This window comes from Lacerta agilis, chromosome 9 (assembly GCF_009819535.1).
Source record: "Lacerta agilis isolate rLacAgi1 chromosome 9, rLacAgi1.pri, whole genome shotgun sequence".
Classification (NCBI taxonomy): Eukaryota; Metazoa; Chordata; class Lepidosauria; order Squamata; family Lacertidae; genus Lacerta; species Lacerta agilis.
The window spans coordinates 14,550,943-14,570,920 of NC_046320.1; the positions used below are offsets into that span (position 1 = coordinate 14,550,943).

Below are 19,978 nucleotides of genomic sequence, written 5' to 3' on the forward strand. Positions count from 1 at the left end.
TCCTAAAAAGTAAGGGGAAATATCTGTGCGTCTTATGGGGCGAATGGTGGTCCCTGGAGCTGAACTGCCCAGGGGCCCAAAAGAGGATCATGCTTTTTATTTTACAAAGAGAAAAGGGGGTGTTGAAAGGCCCCCGATCAGCGGCTGATCAGCAAGAGATCGGGAGAGAGATAAGAGTCCTGGCTCCCTTTCAGCCCCACCCTCCTTTGTTGAATGTGCTGCAGAGGGAGGTTGTTTGTTTCCCCAGCGACATGTGACTGGCTGATTAGATTATCTGTCTGGAAACTGTAGAAAAGGCTCCCTTTCCTTTAGAAGCTGCAGAAATGTGAGTTGAACCCCATAAAAACAGGGCTTTTCCTCTTTGCTCTTCCCCCTTTGCAAAAGGAGCTTTGCTTTTCCCCCTTTGCAAAAAAGCTGCAAAACTTTTAGCTGATCCTCAAAAAACCAGGGCTTTTCCCTTTGCAAAAAAAAATCTACAAAACTTTTAGCTGATCCTAAAAAAAACCAGGGCTTTTAGAGGAGGAAAACCAGAAAAATATTTTTTTTCTTGTTTCCTCCTCTAAAAATGAGGTGCGCCCTATGGTCCGGTGCACCCTATGGAGCGAAAAATATGGTATGTTGTTAAAAGGTGACAAAATGTAGTCAGTTTAACAATGAAGGTTTCCAGCCACCCACTTTCCATCCCCTGGATTTATCTGTGTCAAATGCAGCAGCCAAACACACACACACACACACCACGAAAAATGCACATGGATTTCAGATGCCACGGCCTGTCAATCACCCTCAAAGATGGCATAGTTTCCCTTATTTATAATCTTGCTCGGGTGAGGTCAATTAAGGTGAATGTATCAGTAACCTCAAAGCACCCTTCCCCCAGCAAACATAAGAATTCAATGTCTGCCGTGTCACACTTCAACAGCTAAGTGCAGGTTTCTTGCTAAAGTTGGACTTCAGAAAAAATAAACTTCCTGAAACATTTGACAGGCAATCCCTGAAACAGCGATTCCAGCCCCGCATATTCTGCCTTTACGTGTGACAACCTAATTGCAAGGCATGCTTTGGAATAGAGAAACAGGGTCAATAGACTTGGAGCAGCTGGCAAAGGCTACAACTTACCATTCCACTTTCACTGGTCAAGCAGGACGATGCAGGGAATTAGACAATAGGTGCACAGAAAGGGAAACTTAAGGGCTGGAAGGAGAGTCTCTGTTCTTTATCACTATTCTTTGAACGAGTACAAAGCTGTAACAGTTCGAGGCCTACCTGAGTTATACACACACCTATGTAGTATATGGCAAACTTGAAGAAAAGGTGGAGGGACACACAAATGAAACTGCACAGAATGAGTGGTAATGAAAACTGTTTCTCCCCACCCTCTACGTTTCCAATCCTAAAGTTGGCAAATGTTACAATGCAGAAATGACCTTTTCTTGATGCCCAAATGAAACCTGTGACCTCATTAAAGGATAATCTAGGTCTTTGCCTGAAAAGGTAGATTCTCAGCATCATCCCCCAGGTTTGTGTTGTGGAGGTCAGTGGCTGAAAACCGACGCCACAGACTTCTAAGGTACCGTGCTGGCCGCTTTACTACTTTTCATTTGTAAAAATAGATCCTCATTCTCTCGCCACCCCTCTGCACTGCCTAGTTAAAACTGGATGGGTTCTTTCAATAGGTACACATTTTTCAAAAGGGCCTGCAGTGGCCATTTTGAAGCAATATAAGAAGTAACTGTTCTATTCGGGGCAGGGGGGGGAGGTTTAAAAACAAAGGAAGTCTTCTCTTCGCAGTTTTCATTTATCTCTAATGACCGGAGTGTCGCTTTTTAAAAACAAATGGAATATCTGAAGTGAGGTACGCCGACTCTTGCCAATGTTGACCTGATAATAAAATCTATGCTTCTAGATACGGCACTACACTTCTAATCTGAGACACATTAGTAGCAAGTGTTCCTGTTATTAATTTATATTTGGCCTTTGAATGATGCCAGATTTAACACTCCAAGTCCTGTAAGTGTCCTCATCTGACTGTCCTCGTCGCAGATATTTGGCGTTTGTCTATACATCTTTAACAGGTACACCTTGCAGGCAATGTCTCTCCACCCTCCCTTTAAAAAAAAAAAAAAATACAGCCAACAGCTTACGGCAGTTATGACACAACTATACCCTTAGTTCTGTAATAAGCTTTAAGAGGATAAAGCAGTCACTAAACACAAAGGCTAATTATTGTGCCTTTCTTTTGCCCCCAGATCATTCTCACCCATCCCTTCCAAACGCTTAGTTAAAGAGCAAACAATAAATTAGCTTAACTGCATCAATGATAATGAATCATCATAATTAAGCATCATTCTCCGTTAACCTTTTTGGAGGCTCGTGTGCTTTTCGAAGGTAATTTTTAAAACTAAATGATGGCCAGTGTGCGCGAGTGGGGGGGGGGGGAGAGAGAGAGAGGGCTGGATGTATGCCATTTAAATTGCATTAGTGAAAACAATAATCTGTATTTAACAAGGTTGTTAAAAAGAGTCGAGGGAGGGAGAGGGAGGAGAGAGAGAGAGAGAGACAGAGAAGATCCCAAACACGGACGATATGCTTAAAGCAAACATGCACCATGTGCATCCTCTTTATCAATCCTTGCAGCATCGTCGTACATTACCTTCATTAAACAGAGAAACGCTGTGGGACGCTGATCAGCTACTGTGATGTACAGGCCTTTATTAAGGAGCAGGGAATCTCCTTGTTATGAACAAGGGGATCTCAAGTATTTTAATATCAGAAGTGAATTTGGAGGGCCTCAAAAAGGGGGGGGGAGCTGCCTATCGTACTTGATGCTGGTCGTACGTTTCAGAGGAAAGGCGATTCCCCAGAGGAGCAGGAACAGTTTATAGCCAGTAACCAAACTGTCTGCACCTAGGGTCAAAGCGCATGCCACTTTGAAAGATGGAACTAAGAAGACACCTTATCTGTGATACAACTCACACAGACCCCCTTCCCTTCCTCTAAACAAGTAAAAACAACAAGAAGAACCACCCAAACCCAAAAGCAAATAAAATGGCTCACTGGCATAAATTATATTTTCTTGTTACCAGCCTGAAATTCCTGCAGGAACACTGTGTGATTAAAATAGATCGTCACCATTTCCACAGACATTGGTTCCTCAAATAAGCTCCTAGCAGCGTTAGGAATAATGCATGATGGAAAAAACGAAGCCACGGCAGCCGAGACCCGTGCAACAAAAACCAAGACGGCAATCTATGATTCTCATCCACTGGATGCTCCTAGCTGCTCAGAAACAAATTAGGACTGCTGGAGCCAGCAAGTCACTCGCTTACCACTTTGACTCATAATAGCTACAGGACATATGAATTATCCATATCTCTTCCACTTTACTGAGTCAAAACAAGAGATGAAAAATTACGATATGCAAACAGAAGTCAGCAGATGCAAATATTTTAAACATGATTTTTGATGATGATAATAATAATAATGGGAGTGTTCTATTATATTTGCTTCCTGCCAGGAATACGTATCTGTAGAAAGCATTAAAGGATTGTGCCCAATAATATGTGCCCATGCACTAAAACAACATCTTCAGGGTTTGTTTGTTTTTTTAAAGGGTGTGTGTGTGTGTGTGGAGAAGGGAATCACCAGTAGCTTTCTCTCCTGCCAAAGCAAGCATTTAAGGCTGGAATCCTATGCACACTTAGTTAAAAGTAATCCCCATTAAAAGACTGAAGGGAGGTGCATAAGGAATGGACTGTAAAAGCAGCTGTCAATTGAGGCTTCTGTTTTGGGAAAATCCGGGAGGGGGAAAGTTTTCCCCAAGTTGCAGGAACTTTCAAACACTACACCATTTTCAGCTCAGATATTTATTTTGGTTCGGTTTTCCTGACTGCAAGCATTTAGACACCCTCAAGCCTCTGTTCCTGGACTCCAGAGATTCCCAATGGGCTGCTTATTTCCCCCCCACCCCTGCCTCCGTCCCCCCCCTACCCTTTATGAATTGTAGCCAGCAGAAGCTGCAGGTTTGATGTATCGCCATCTATTTTTACTCAAGCAGTGGAGGCGGCGGCGGCAGCAGCACGAGATCCTGCATAAACTCTATTCTCGCGCTCCATCCTGTTGTCTCAGCGGCACAAGAACCATCTAAAGGAGCAGGACTCCTTAGCCCAAGCATTCCAGCAGAAGCGACAGGGCATCTCCTCCCCAAAAATCACAGTACTGCACAGAACAAGAAGCCACATTCCCACAACACAGCAACCAATATGAAGCCCGTCTCTCTCCACGCACAAACATCTCTGCTCTGCAGCCGATAACCCCCCCGTATAAAATAAAACTACTTTTTTTTTTACAAGTTTTAAAAGCATTTTATCTGCCTCGCGCACACAGAAAAAGAGGTAGCTGCTTCTTTTTTTTCCAAACCAGATGCCACTAAATGCCAATGGAAAGACTTCAGACATCGTTTCATATCAATATCTCTGTGCATAAATATTGCATATGACTGGAAAGGGAACCAAAGGCACATAAAAATAGTTTCCAACTGCAGGAGATCCCAATGACAGGAGCCAGTTGCTTTTTTTTTTTTTTTATTTGCTCAAGGAACCGGAGCGTAATCTTAAAATAGAAAGCCGGCGGGGGGGGGGGGGGGGGGAGAGAGAGAGAGAGAGAGATAAGAAAAACTTACAGGATTAAAAATAAGATGCATCCTTGCTTCCATTCCAAAAGGGTTCTTCTTCTAGCTACTTTCCGGTAAGGGAGGGGTGGGAAATATTGAAAGCAACACAAGCGGAAAATAAAAAGGGAGGATTGGGGGGGGGGAGGGAAAGAAAGAACAGCATACAAGGAAACAAGCCCTCCAGCTGGGTGAATTTGCACGCAAAAAAAAAGAGAGAGAGAGACACCGTCCCCAAAAAGCTCACCTCGATGTCACTCCAGACAGAGTCCTGATTGCACATGTCCCACGCCATCCAGCTCCTGAATGACGGCAGCAAAGCTTTGAAACTACAATCCACAGCCAGGGCGAGAGAGAGAGATAGACAGAGAGAGAGAGAGCAAATATACTCGCGCGCAGCTAAGCAGCCCCTTACTGAGAGTGAACCGAAGGCACCTGTCTTACTACTGTTCCAGTCACATGACAAAGCTATTAAAAAGTAGGCTGGCCTGTCACTCACCCAGCCGCCTGCTCTTGTGCCGCTGTGTGCTAAAGCCAAGTGACGTCACGCTCAGAGGCAGACCCAGGCTGGAGCAGAGTCAAGCCCAGTGCAAGCGCGCGGGCGCGCACACACACACATACACACGCGCGCATCTTTCCCAGGCGAAAACATTGCGCTGCCGGGGTTGGGATTGATTGATTCCCTCCAGCTCCACACACACACACACCGTGCCACACCTCCAGAACTGTGCTGTGTGCCGATATCCAATAAACTCAATCCATTTGCAATGGGCTTAAAAAAAAAAATATTAAAAAAATTCCTTCCTTTTCTTGTCCGCCAATCTTTTTCGTTTCGTTTCCAAGGAAAACGGAGCAAAAGGCTGCTGGTTTTCGAAGTTTGGAAGAAAGAAGGCAGAAAGAAGAGCCTTGATTTGGAGGCCGCTTGCCTTTTAAAAACCCTAAACTTTTAAAGAGGTGAAGGTTGGTGATTTGCAGGGCTTTAGTTTTGTGCAGGGAAAGGAAAACAAAAGAAATGGTAGGAACTGCATCGTGAGTAGCCTATTCTCTTTCCAACCGGATACCTCAAGCAGAAAGAAAGCTCTAGTCTTGAGCATGTTTAGGGAAACCCAACTCCCACAAAAGCTTACTCTCAAGTAGGAAGGCAGCTCTGGAAACGCAGTAATAGGACATGAAGGCAACTGCCTTCCTTTACTGTTTGTCCCATTGGTCAGGTAAACTGCAATCATACATGGAGACTCCATTTAACCATCACAGCTAACAGCTACTGATAGCCATATATCCTCTACAACTCATTCAGTCGCTCTGAACCTCCTAAGCAAGGTTTAAAGAAACAAAACAAAACAAAAAACCCATTGCTACTAAGAATATCAATATTTATAAAACAACTTTTTCGACATTTGTGCTATGTTAAATTGCATAGGATGAATTAACTGAAAGGAAGAAAGCAGCCCTGGAACTGTTGCGTGTCTTTGTTTTATACTCCTCAAAAGCAATGTTGTGATACACAACTACCATAGTGGGCTGCTGTTGTTGTTTTTAACCCAAACAACCCAAATTCCTGTTTGCACATTTCCATGATCAGGAGAGGTTCTCCACTGTTGCCTTGGGGCATATTTTTGTATAAACCAAATTGCACACTAACCCTGTTGCTGGCCTAAGCTATGCGTTTTCTTGGGGGGGGCACAAAACATACTCCCAGATGGCAACACCCACCGTGCGCTCCGAAGACTGTTTTCCCTTTCTAGACTTTTACAGGTGCATCTGTTTTATGACAACACAACGGAACGAACTCACAACAAACCCAGCACACCTTTCCCGCAACAGGAAAAACAGGACTTTCCCCTCCACCTGAGTCTTAAATTTCTTTTCTTTTCTTTGGGTTTTTTTTAAGATTAAAAGCTGTACTTTTAATTAGCCGTGTGCCACAGTCTCTCACACACAAATTCTAAACATGAGATCAGTCACGCTACCATAATGGATCGTGCCGCTTTGTTATGAAATATTCATTTGGGTTGTCATTTGCAAATTTGAGTATTCTAAATGCTAAATGAATGCAATTATTATCCAGAGACAGAATTGAATTGACAGACAGGAAGCGGCGATTCTTGAAACAGTCATTTTCCCCCAGATTCGACGCCCATTCAAAATATGAATCAAGCGGCAAGTAAATGTTTAACTATTTCTTGCCTCTCTCTCACCCGTTAAGGCTACTTTGCTGACAAATGTAGAAAGGAAGTTAGGCATTGTAAAAAGCCTATTGCTTTTGTTTTACATAGCAAACTCCCATGCCCCAACCCCCCCAAAAGATGAAAAGGGTCCAGATGCAATGATGTAGTAACTCATGCCCACTACTTTCAATGGGTCTTCTCTGAATAAAACTAAGTTGTGTATCACCCCCAGATTGAATTTTACTCATTTCTTTAAAGCAAAATGCACCGTGAATTCAAAGAAGCCATTCACAAAAGATTGGATGGTAAGATTTTGCTCTTATCACGAAGAGAGAGAAAACTACAGAGCGAATTTCTTCCAAATTATATGCTAATTTAATGGGGGGGGGAAATGACAGCAAATTATTGGGACTAGGGGCAAAGGTTATTTACCTCTGCCCTTAGAAAACTCATCTGTGAAGTACAGCAGCTGACTGGCAGAAATGGAGTAGATCTGTATTAATCAGTGGATCCATGCTTGATGAAATAGTCTTCTTGCCATACCTACTTATAATTGCATTCACTGACTGTACCAAATCCATCACTTTTATGTTTATGTTCCATTCACACCTTTTATAGAATCATATTTATACTGCAACATCTTAGACTGCAGAGGGAAGGAGAAGCATATTTCAACCTGCCCGCATTGTTTGTATTTTCTACAATTCCATTTCACTGCTTTCCTGTCAAATTAGCAAGTTAACTGACAAATAGATAACTACAAACTTAAGCAGCGGTTCAGAAATGATTGGGGTGGGGGGGGACTTTCCTGCCGCATGCATTTCGAAGTCTTCCTACGCGGAACAATGGTTGAAAGTACTGGGGATTTTTTCTACTGAGACAGGCCTACAGAACTGCATTTGCAACAGTAGTTTTCAAGAATTTACATCAAACAGTAGCTTATACTAGGGTTACCAGACGTCCCCGGTTCCTGGGGACAGTCCCCGGATTTGCAAATCTGTCCCTGGACAAATTCCCTCCCTGGAATGTCCCCGGATTTGCAAATCTGTCTCCGGGAAACATGGCAGCGGCAACCTCAGCAGCCCGGAGCCAGCCTGGTAGGAGGAGCCATGGCACCCGCCATTATTCCTCACCAGAAGTCCCCATATGATGTGTCTTGTGCGCAACATATGATATGGGGACTTCTGGTGAGGAAAAATGGCGGGCGCCATGGCAGCGAGCAGCTCCTGAAGCCAGCCAGAGCCAACTGCACTACCAGACTGGCTCCAGGCTGCTGGCTGCCGTTGCCAGTGCCACTGCCAAAGGGAAACCAGATAGTCCGCCGGCACAAATCTCCTTCCCCCTTCCCCCTTTGTTTTGACTGATTGGGGGAGGCTCGGGAATTGCAGGCAGGCGGCCATTGTCCAGTTTTTTTAAAAAAAGAAGTCTGAACATTTGTGTTTCACAGGGTGTGAAAAAGGGTGTTGCACCTTGCCTAGCAGAGAAACTGTGCGCCTTGCACCCCTCCTGGCAACAGCAGCCCCCCCCCATGACTCCCGAGCCTCCCCCAAACAAAGGGGTCAGGGGTCAGGAGATTGGGGAAGGGGTCAGGAGTCACAGGCGGGCAGCGCACCATTGCCCAGCTGTTTTTTAAAAAAACCTCTGCACGTTTATGTTTCACAGGGTGCACCTTTATACAATATACATGTGTGCATGTGTGCTTTGCACCTTTCCTGGCAGAGAAACCACGCACCTTGTGCCCCTCCTGGGCAACGGTCGCCCACCTGCAATCTCTCAAAAGGAAGGGGGAAGGGGGCAGGAGATGGGGAAAGCTCGGGAGTCACGGGCGGGCGGCGCGCCGTTGCCCAGATTTTAAAGAACTCTGCGCATTTATGTTTCACAGGGTGCAAAAGAAGGAGGAGGAGGAGTTTGGATTTGATATCCCGCTTTATCACTACCTGAAGGAGTCTCAAAGCGGCTAACATTCTCCTTTCCCTTCCTCCCCCACAACAAACACTCTGTGAGGTGAGTGGGGCTGAGAGACTTCAGAGAAGTGTGACTAGCCCAAGGTCACTCAGCAGCTGCATGTGGAGGAGCGGAGACGCGAACCCGGTTCACCAGATTACGAGTCTACTGCTCTTAACCACTACACCACACTGGCTTTGCACCTTTATACAATATGCATGTGGGCTTGGGCCCAGGGTCTTTTGCCTCACCATCCCCACTACTGACTCCCTGCTGCTACTCAGCTTAAAAAAAAAGTGTTCCCGGATTCATTGAAAAAAAAATCTGGTATCCATACCTTATAACTCTAGAAATATTGGTGAACTCACTCCAGCAAGGGTTTCCAACAGAAAGGCTTCTCCTTCCTCCCCCCCCCCCCGGTTTTTAACAACTGCCTGGCTCACAAGTGATTACTATAAATAGCTTCATTAGGGAGTTTCTATCACACTTCCTAAACTTAGTTTGCAACACTTGTAGATCTAATAATAAAAAGCAGGAAGGAATGGAGGAAATGAGAGGGGGGGGAAGTGGTGCCAGCCCCAAACAGCTCACATAGCTCAGTTTGTTAGAGCATGGTGCTGATCGTGCCAAGCTAGCAAGTTCGATTACCGTATGGGACAGCTGCATATTCCTGCTTTTCAAGGGGGTTGGACTAGATGATCTTCAGGGGACCCTGCAACTCTGCAATTCTATGCTTAACAGTTTCTCCAGTTAGAAAATGTGCTTATTCCCCCAAAGGGTTGGTCTCTCTCGCGCACACCCTATTCTAACCACTGCAGCGCAGTAGCTCTTCTTTGGGGGTGAATCTCATTTATGTGTTTGATGTATTTTTAAGCTGCTTTTTGGGATTACCGCCCCACCCCCCACAAGGCAGTTTGCAACTAGTCAATAAAACAATCAGTTTACAACTCATTAAAAACAGCAAAACGATAAAACATCAACACAACAGCAGCAAACAAAACGATCAGGGGCAGATATAATCACATTAAAAACCATTACATTTTGATATGAAAGTTCAGTATGTGGTTTATATTATATTGGTGATGGCCCGTTCACACATACAAACCATTACTTGATCTTGACTCACAGAGTGATGAAAATGCATGTGAGGAAAACCTGATGTATAAACAAGAATAGATACAGGCTGCTACCCCCCCCCCCCAAAAAAAAAGGGGGGGATAAGAATGTCAATTTATGGAAGTAGTAGATTGCTTGCCAGGGGGAGATCTACCTAGGGATTAGGAGTAGTGGTACCTCGACTTACGAATTACTCGACATACGGATTTTTCAATTTATGAATGAAAAAAGTGCCCGCACGTCTACTAATTTTTCGACATCCGAAGGACATCCGTTGGCGGTTTTAGATGGGGTTTACTCGACTTACAAATTTTAGATGTGGTTTATTTGACTTACGAATTTTAGATGCGGTTTACTCGACTTACGATTTTTTCCGAATTTTTCGTTTCCAATGCATTCCTATGGGGAAATCGCTTTTTCCGACTTACGAATTTTTCGACCTACGAATGTGCCTTCGGAATGGATTAAATTCGTAAGTCGAGGTATTCACTTTTAGGTGGGTGGTATTAAAACATTTCTGTAAATTAAATATAAAGTTAAATGCAGGCAGCATATAACTTCTTACAACACGATGCTCCTCTGCTGCTTACTTCAAGAGTAACTGTCTTCCCAGTTCAGAACTTTCAAAAGGGAAGTTGTTTGTAATGCTGAATTATTTGCGGTTATTTATATTTCTGCAGCCTCGCCTCTCTGTCCCCACTTCCCAGCCTCTGCAGTTGCGCTCTCTTTTCCCACTAGGAGAGCCCACTAGCTTTTTAAATAAATAAAAAATATCCTGCCAGTAATCTGCACAGCATTTATACAGGTGCAGCTAAACAATTTTGGAAGTGTCCAAACACTTGTGATACCAGTGAGGAACAAGTATACAGAGCAATTTATGTGTCAGGGAAAGAAAGTCTTTTCCACTCCACATTGCAGTGCCCTTGCAGAAACCATTAGGACCTACTTCCTTTCAGATAGCAGCTTCTTCACCACTAATGTAAAAGACTGTGGAAATTAACTGAGCATCATTTGACTACACTGCAGTACATTATGCACTTGTTCTTTAACTGACCATAAGGTGGCACTGTTGCTTTTATGTAACTCTGCAATATGATAGGCGATCCGATTAAAAGAACAGCAAAAGGAATTTCCATACTTGTAAAAGATCCAACTAACGGGACGGTTGCTCTTTCAATTTACCTCTGCCTTTACTTTCCCTGCTAGACAATAAGTTTTCAGGTGGGGGCATGGATTTTAAAAACTATTTTGTGCAGTGCCTAGCTACTATAGGAACTTAGCAAATAATGGGGAAAGAACCATTTTTATCCCATTTATTAAGCAGATTCCTGGTTAAATCATTGCAGCTTACTCCTTCCCATGCAGTATTTGACAGTGAAGGGATCTTGCCATGCTCACTTGACTCACAGGCTTGTGTGGAAATATCTACAGCTGTCTTTTCCATCCAGCTGAGGTCAATTTCTCTCCAGTTCCTGTTTCTCCAGCCAATGCCAGCATATCTCCCACATGCAGGGACCTTAAAAATCGCTACAGTTGCAGAAATGGTGATTGTATTACAGTGGCAGTGATTTTTGAGTTTCATGTCCAGTACACACTGCAACACAGAACAGAGTCCAGAATGCATTTGCAGTGGTAAAGAATTCCAGCTTCTGTTTTTTTTTAAAAAAAAATAGATAGATAGATAGATATAGACAGACAGACAGACAGATAGATAGATAGATAGATAGAAGCAAGTTTCCCATCCTCATTGAAGAAAGTTTGGAGAAAGTTTGAAAATGTGGGGACAGTGATTACTGACACCACTTAGTGCCAAGAGATAAGGCTCTGCTATGATGAGTAAAGGGCAGCAGAACTTTATTGAAAAGCTGGGTTGGCAAAATTGAAGTCCTATATGCCATATATTTTTTTATTGCTTTTATTTATTACGTCAAAGTATCCACATAACAATGAAAAATTCCAAAACTTGTTAAAAATCATTATACATCCATACATATTCCTTATACATCCCTATACTCTGCCGAGTATTGTGACTTCCCTCCCTTCCAACCCTGCTTTTCAATCTTCTCTTCATTCTCTCGCTTTAATTATTGTCCAATTACCTTTAACATGTTAATTCTTATTTTGTTCATATTTAAGTCTAATATCTAATATTCTCACATTGCAAGTATTTTGTCAAATCCTGTTGGTGTTGCCATTTTGTTACAGTGCTTTTTTAAATACTCAATAAATTTACTCCAATCTGTTATAACCTTTTGATCTCTCTGGTTTCTTATTCTTCCTGTCAGTCTAGCCAATTCCAAATATTCTAATAATTTAGTCCACCAATCTTCAATTGTTGGTAGGTCCGGAGTTTTCCATTTTTGAGCCAACAATATCCTGGCCGCCGTAGTGGCATATAAGAATACCTTCTGATCGTTTTTTATAATTTCATTTCCCATTAATCCTAATAGGGAGGCTTCAGGTGTTTTGTGGAAGGTATATTGCAACATCTTTTTTAACTCATTATATATTGCTTCCCAGTATTGCTTCAGCTATATGCCATATATTTACCGTATTATTTTTTTATGAGAAAATGCAATGCTCTTCTCTTGTCTTCTTCATGTTTCAGTTTTCTACTCAGACCTTCTGTTGTGATGCATTTCTACCCATCTCAGAGCTCTCCCCCCCATGCCCCCCACATCCCAGTCAGGCCCAACCAGTCACCATACCTCCTCTGGCCAAACCACTATCTTTGCACTCCCTCACACTCACGCAAAACATGAGCCTGTGCTTTGCAGTGCTGGCCAGGGATGCGATCTGAATTGCATAAAGCTGCCTGCACAGTTTGTCAGCATTGGAGAAACAAAACGCTGCTGGCTGCCACATGCAATATTTTCTCCTCCCTACACCAGTATCTCAAGCTGTAACATAAACCATACGGTTTGAGTGGCAGACTACAGATGCAACCCATATCCTTTCTGTGGTAAGGCAGTCAGAACCGTACGCAGTATTCTGGCTACACCAGGCATCACCCCCAAACTCGGCCCTTCTGATGTTTTGGGACTACAATTCCCATCATCCCTGACCACTGGTCCTGTTAGTTGCAGTTCCAAAACACCTGAAGGAAGGAGTTTGGGGGTGCCTGGGATACACCATAGATCTGTATATGAACATCATGATATTTGCAGAATTCGCCCTTTCATAACTGCCACACACGGGGGTTGACATTTTCATCAAGCTATTCTGCACGACTCCAAGATCTCTTTGATGGCCAGTCACCAATGGTTCAGAACCCGTTTGCATACATTTGAAGGTAGGGCTTCTCGCCCCAGGCTGCATCACTTTGCACCTGCTAGCACTGCCATTTAAATACCCATCCACCCAGTTATGGCAGGCAGGATTTACCCTTCGCCGAAGCCATACTGGTTCTTTTCCAGCAAGACTTAGTCTTCCATATACTTGGAGAATTTATCTTTAATGATGTTTTCCACAAGTTTTCCAAGAAGAATATCAAGCTAACTGACCTGTAGTTTCTTGCGTCCCCCTGGATTGCTCTTTAAAAATTGGAGTTACATTGGTACTGTCCAGTCCTCAGGAATGGAATCTGATATTAGGGATAAGTTATATATTTTTGCTAGAAGATCAGCAATTTCACATTAGATTTTTTTTTTTAAAAAAAAAAACAACTGTTGAATGGCTGCCATCCGGACCCAGTGATTAGTTTGTTGTTAATTTATCAATAAGGCCTAGAATGTCGTCTCTTGTCACTACTATTTGCTTCAGTTCCTCAAATTCCCTTACTGAGAAAGTTCAAGCACAGAGATCTGCCCTACATCTTCCACAGCGAAGACAGATGCAAATAATTCATTTAGCTGATTTGTACCGGTAATCTCATTCTCCTCCTTTAACACACCTTCTTCTTCCTTGTCATCCAAAGGTCCCATTTCCTCCCTAGCCGGTTTCCTGCTTCAAATGTAGTTAAAAGAATTTCTTATTGTTTGTCTTCATGTTTAAAGTGATACGCCCCTCAATTTCCCCCCGCATCCCTTATTGCAGGCATAGGCAAACTCTGGCCCTCCAAATGTTTGGGACTACAATTCCCATCACCCCTGACCACTGGTCCTGTTAGCTAGGGACGATAGGAATTGTAGTCCCAAATATCTGGAGGGCCGGAGTTGGCCTATGCCTGCCTTATTGTTTTCTCAAATTTATTTTGCCAAAGTTTGTGTTCCTTTTTGGTTCTCCTCATTTGGACAAGACTTTCATTTTCCAAAAGAAGCCTTTTTTTGCCTCTAATAGCTTCCCTGACTCTGCTTGTTAACCTTCCCTGATCGGCGGTATACATTCGAGCTGAGCTTCTATTACGGTGGTTTTGAATAACCCTCCAGCATTCTGGAGAGATTTGACCTCTTGACTTTCCCTTTCAACTTCCTTTCTACAAAATCCCCCACCCATTTTTTAAGTTTCATCTTCTGAAGTCAAACGTGGCTGTTTTTGACTTCCTTGGCAATTGTTCACTTAAGTACACATTGAAGCCAACAACACAGTGTTTCCAACTGGATCAAGAAAACTTAAGTCTTGCACCACATCACAGGTGACACCTAGGATTACGTCCACACTCACTTCCCCTCATATCCGTTCTTTGACCAGTAGTCCTAGGAAACAGTCATTTTAGTGTACAGTGGTGCCCCGCAAGACGAAATTAATTCGTTCTGCGAGTGCTGTCGTATAGCGAAAATTTCGTCTTGCGAAGCACCAACGGGGGAAGAGCAGTTTGACGAAAAAAAGGGGGAAAAAAATCGGCATTTTTTTCGTCTTGCGAGGCAAGCCCATAGGAAAATTCGTCTTGCGAGGCAGCCTTCCGCTAGCGAATGCCTTTCGTCTAGCGAGTTTTTCGTCTAGCGAGGCATTCGTCTAGCGGGGCACCACTGTATCAATAAATTTTACCTCTTTTCCAGCTTACTCATCTTGGCTTCAAAGCTTTGAGCATTTACATATACAGTAAAAGTCTATATAGTGGTACCTCTGGTTACGTACTTAATTCGTTCCGGAGGTCCGTTCTTAACCTGAAACTGTTCTTAACCTGAAGCACCACTTTAGCTAATGGGATCCCCCACTGCCGCTGCACCGCCAGAGCACAATTTCTGTTCTTATCCTGAAGCAAAGTTCTTCAGGATATAACCCAGCGTTATTTCTGGGTTAGCGGAGTTTGTAACCTGAAGCGTACTTAACCTGAAGCGTACTTAACCTGAGGTACACAGTGCCTCTCCACATATGTTTGTTTTCCTCTATGGCACTAGGAATCACCACCACGTCCCACTGTAGTTTCATTGCCTAGTTCTAGCCTGTGCCCATCTGGACAACCTTGAATATTTTCATGCTCATCTCATAGAGATGATTTGCCCCAAACTAGAAGCCCCTCGGCCCTTGTTAGCTTTCCCCTGCCAATCAATTTCAAAGCTGCTCTGTCATCTTTTGAATTTTAATGGCAATCTGGTTCCATTCTACTGGTATGTCAGAGAAAGCAACTGAAAACGCCCAGTTTTTCAGCTTCATTTCTAGCCATCTATTGTTTGCTTTCTGGACTTCAGGTCTACATTTCCCAATGCCATTGATGCCAACAAGTATAGAAATCAATTACTCAAGTAATCCTTGTGATTCCCCCTTGGTCTTAATGTATTGTTCTTTGGTTGATTGGTTGGAAATTGCTCTGGGTTGATAAAGCAATTAACACATTTAATAAATAATACTAATAATCTAAATGTGACCATTAACAACAGAAAACACTTGTAATTCACTATGCTATAAGCAACGTCACTAACTGAAGGCCTAAAGAATACTTCAATGGTTTTTCAAATGTTGTTACTGATGGAATATTTTCTAACATCAGGAATGCCCTGAAGCTATAACCACCACCATTTCCACTTCCCCCAACTGCTGGCATTTAGTGTATTAAGTAGAAATTCAGCAAATGAAAGTTTCCCCCATTCTGGTGAGAACTGTACCTGTTAGATTTCTGAAAGCCCCACTGTTAGTTGTTAAAGCCCCATGGCTGCTATCACAAAACAGATGAGAAAACTACTCAATACATATTGCCTCCTCCTTACACACCCTTTTGGACTTTAGGGCTATGGCTTTCTAATTTCAAACTGTAGCCCATGGAAATTTTGAAATTGTTTTGTAATGTGGTCCAGTGCCGTTCCGTACAACTCTTTGAAGGGTTGTCCTGGTCCGAGTCCAATTGAAATATAAAGAACCACAGTAATAAGAGGCTTGAAGCTGGCCATTAGCAGACACATGTTCGCCATCCGATCACAGTGTCCCCCACTATAGCGAAATGGGCAGTATTTTTAAGTTTAATTACAGCAATTGTTTCTAGATATGCATCTATACATGGAAATTAGCACTGTGTCCATCTTTTGTCCTCCTTTTTGGTAGTGTGTAGGTGGTCCACTACCGTTTTGTGTTCAAGCAAACATGGGCTAGGCTCCCAGGAATTTCCATGGGAACACCCAAGGAATTGGGCATGCCTAGTGGGAATTTCACTTCTGTTCTTGGACATCAGGTACCAGCCAAACTATTTTTGAAACTCTTGTTAGCAAAAGTGGTTTGCCATATAGCATGGGGGGCAACAGAAAGCTGTGATAGTTAAGAAATGAGCTCAAAGCCTCCTTGGGTGCAAGGAACTGGATCTGTGATACTTTGGATCCTGGCCAATATCAGTTAACGCTTACTAAAATGATACTGGTTTTCATGAAAGCACTGTTATAATGCTTCCTCCTGCCTTTATTCTTCAGGCATTTACTACCATAATGTAGATTAGAAGAAATACTGAAACAAATTGAAAGTTATTCTTTGTTTCCATTAACAAACCATCACATTCAATTTAACACCTTTAGTGGGTTTATATAATAGCCTGGCATTCATTTAATTCAATTGGTTTGACTTCCTTAACATTGTCGAGAGAAGGAGCTTGATTAGGTATCATTGATTAAGAAAGCTGAAATTGGCATGTTCTTAAAAATCAGACTTTCCATGATCTAAGTGCACTTTTATTCTCTTAGACGTCCAACCATGGACAAACCAAAAATGATAGAAAGATGAGAAAGTAGAATGAAATCAACACCAAATCAGTACACGAATGGTCACATGGTAAGTATCTGTGCACTGTGATCCTAAATCATCTGAACTCAATAGGAAGTGTTCATTGGCAGGACTCCCAGCGAGGTTTCCTATCCATTCCTTATTTCAAGGTTACCAAATAAGGAATGGTTCCTTGAAATAGGAGCAGGTTGTAAATCTTTTCCCAAATCAGAGTGGATAAGACTGCTACGTTGGGCTGGACAATGTCGCTTTCGATATTGTCTGTGTGCCAGCAGAACAGACTTCCAGTTCCACAACGGGACTTCATTTCCCCCTTGCAACCCTCTTCCCACTCTCGAGATCTAATCTGGAAAGTTGAGGGACCCCGAGGAGCAGATTCCAGGAATGCTTGGGGAGTTGGAGACGGATGGAAACGAAGGTGAAGTTCCATTGTGCAAGTGGAAGGTGGTTCGTGCAATCTTGGATTCGACTAGTAACAGCACTGTGTATTTTCAAAACAGAAATGTTAGTCTCTTGTTTTATGGAGAATGAGCATTCATCCTTACTTGCTTACTTGGTGTTTAATCATTCCACACTTTTCAATGCTTTCCCCCCCATCACTTTACTAACCACAAAAGTATGTTTCTTTTTCTTTTCTTTTTTAAAAAAGTGGATTTATTATGCTAGGGTGACAGAGCTCTTTAATCACTTTAATTTCACAAACCTGGATGTCAGGAAACCCCCCTCCCCATGGCAGGCAGCATCCCAGGAACGTTTGCGGTACAGGGAACCCACCCCCGTTGTTCACCAGCTCGTCATCCCCCTCCTCAGGAGGAAGCGACCATTCCTCCAGTGGGGAGGGGGAGTTGGAGGCAGAAAGTCGGCGCAGGGACTCTGAAGGGATCGCAGAGCCTGAGCACCAAGGGGGAAGCGGGGAACAGGGACAGGTTCCCGTGCCCCGAGTTCGCAGACAGGAAAGACGTGGAAGGGGGAGGCGGGAGTTCAGGATCCCGCGCCTCTTTTGCTGGGCAAAGAACCGGAAGGGTTCATTCCCGGACTCTGCAGAGGGATGAGATGGACGTTTGAACTTTTGCTCCACTGTAAATATCTAAACAATAAAGAACTTAGTTTTAGAAGTTCTGCTTTCGGCGGATTTCTCATGAGCAACCACTGAACGTCCTTACACTAAATTTTATACTATATGCTTGAATCCATCCTGCAAAATTCTTGCAGTCTTGAGACACATGTAAGCATCTCTCAGCAAGAATAAAATATATGAAACAGCATGATGGGTTGGAATCATCAACCTGCACAAAACTTTCAGAGTGGGTGTAGTTATTTTCTAAAGAATTCATTGTGTGTCGAGGTCCCCAAGCCACCCCTCAAATACACACACTTCACACAGGAATTTAAGTTTAAGGTTTTTGGCATAATTTTGGCCGCAACTTTATTAAAATAAAATATGTGAGTGGTTGCTTAGGCATTGGTTCCGACTATCTGTCCCCGCCTGACATCTGCCCGCCTTGTGGAAGTCAGTAAAGGGAAAACACTTTGGGGAGAGAATGGGGGCCAGGGGTCTGGCCCTTGCCTCTCCCCTAATGTTCCCAGGGGCTCTTGCGTGGCCCTAGCCCCTGATCAGGGGGTACGGACAAAAGCATGGTGAGCCCCTGGATTCCTTTAACAGAATTTCCCGTGCAGCAGCAGCATTGGAGGGGCAGGCACAGCCAACCACATCCCCTCCACCAACCAATGTAATAACCAATGCCTAACCACAACCTTACAAGTTGTGACTAATTGCTACGCAGTAGGCGAAAACCAAATGGCAACAGCCAATCAGCCAAATGGAAAAAATCCTACCAGGCCCCTGCCCCAAAAGCAGATGACCCCATGACAGCCATAGCAAGGTCAACGCAGAAGCCTACATTATAGGGAGGGAGGCTGATCCGATGCACGCAGCAAAGAGGGGCTCACACTGCGGGCCGGAAACATATATAGCCTCTGGGCTGTCCATCAAAACTTGCAACATTAAATTCCCCCCCAACAAACCCGTAGAACCCAATCACAGTCCTTGGCCATCTAAATGATCCCGCCCAGCAACAGAGGGGTGTCTTGTTGGCCTCCATCGCAACACGTGCTCTCCGTGAAGGAGAACTCGCTTTGTGGTGGTTGTGTTTCTAAATGTGTTTTGGTCCATCCCTTAATTAAAAAAAATGTAATCCCCCTATTATTGTTATTAATAAACAGTATTAAAACTTGCATTTGCAGCCTACAATGTTACATGGATACACATTATTATTTGCTCATCATATTTTGCCAACACATGTTCTCCTGCTTTTAAGTTTCCTATAAATAGGAGAGAAAACCCAAGCTTTCAGGTTTGTATATTTGATCTTCTATTAATCCATGCAGAAGTGACTCTCTTTTATTTTCTGTTACCTAGTAAAAGAATAATCTGATTGAAAGAGGATCAGGTAAGAGAGGGATTGCCATATTATATTAGTTATTTACAACAGTATTTCGGGCTGCAACTTTTTTTGTGCGTGTCTTCTTTTGTTTCAAACAACAGCCAAACACAGGGAACTTCCAGACAGTCACTAATTTCAAGTGGGATTCAGTCACATACTGGCAAGTTCTGAGCATGGAATTCAAGTTGATTGGGAGCTCCTGTGCAACAAATCTGCTTCCCCAAAAGGTCAGACTTTTTGGAATAAAGACACTGATAGCAAAACACACTGGAAAGCGTGCGCCAATGTAACAACAGGGATGTCTTACCCATAGGCGCTAGGGGTGCCCAGGCGCCGGGCTCTCAGGGGCGCCAGGCCGAGAGTCCAGGGCCTGAGAGTTGAGTCCGGGGAAGAGCCTGCCTGTCAGTCAGAGCACTGCGACGGGTTCCTCTGCTGCAGGTGGCTCTGTGCCGTGAGTTCGGGGGCAACTGAGCCAGCGAGATGCTGAGAGGGCTGGCAGGCTCTGCCCTCCTGTGCGCCTGGGACTGGGCAACCTAGGGGGGTGGCACCGGGCAGAT

At 43.6% G+C, this 19,978-nt stretch overlaps 1 protein-coding gene across 4 annotated transcripts in view; it reads right to left on the bottom strand.

Moving 5' to 3' along the window:
* The window catches only part of PPARGC1A (PPARG coactivator 1 alpha), a 625,371-nt gene that overhangs the window by 110,915 nt on the left and 494,478 nt on the right, over nucleotides 1-19,978 (bottom strand). The window contains exon 1 of one of the 4 annotated variants that reach the window (XM_033160826.1): nucleotides 4,914-5,122. The exons of the other annotated variants lie outside the window; for them this stretch is intronic. Coding sequence (XP_033016717.1) covers nucleotides 4,914-4,961 — 48 coding nt within the window. The 5' untranslated portion in view covers nucleotides 4,962-5,122. Of the gene's footprint in view, nucleotides 1-4,913; nucleotides 5,123-19,978 lie in introns of those variants that run through there. 4 annotated transcript variants of the gene reach the window in all.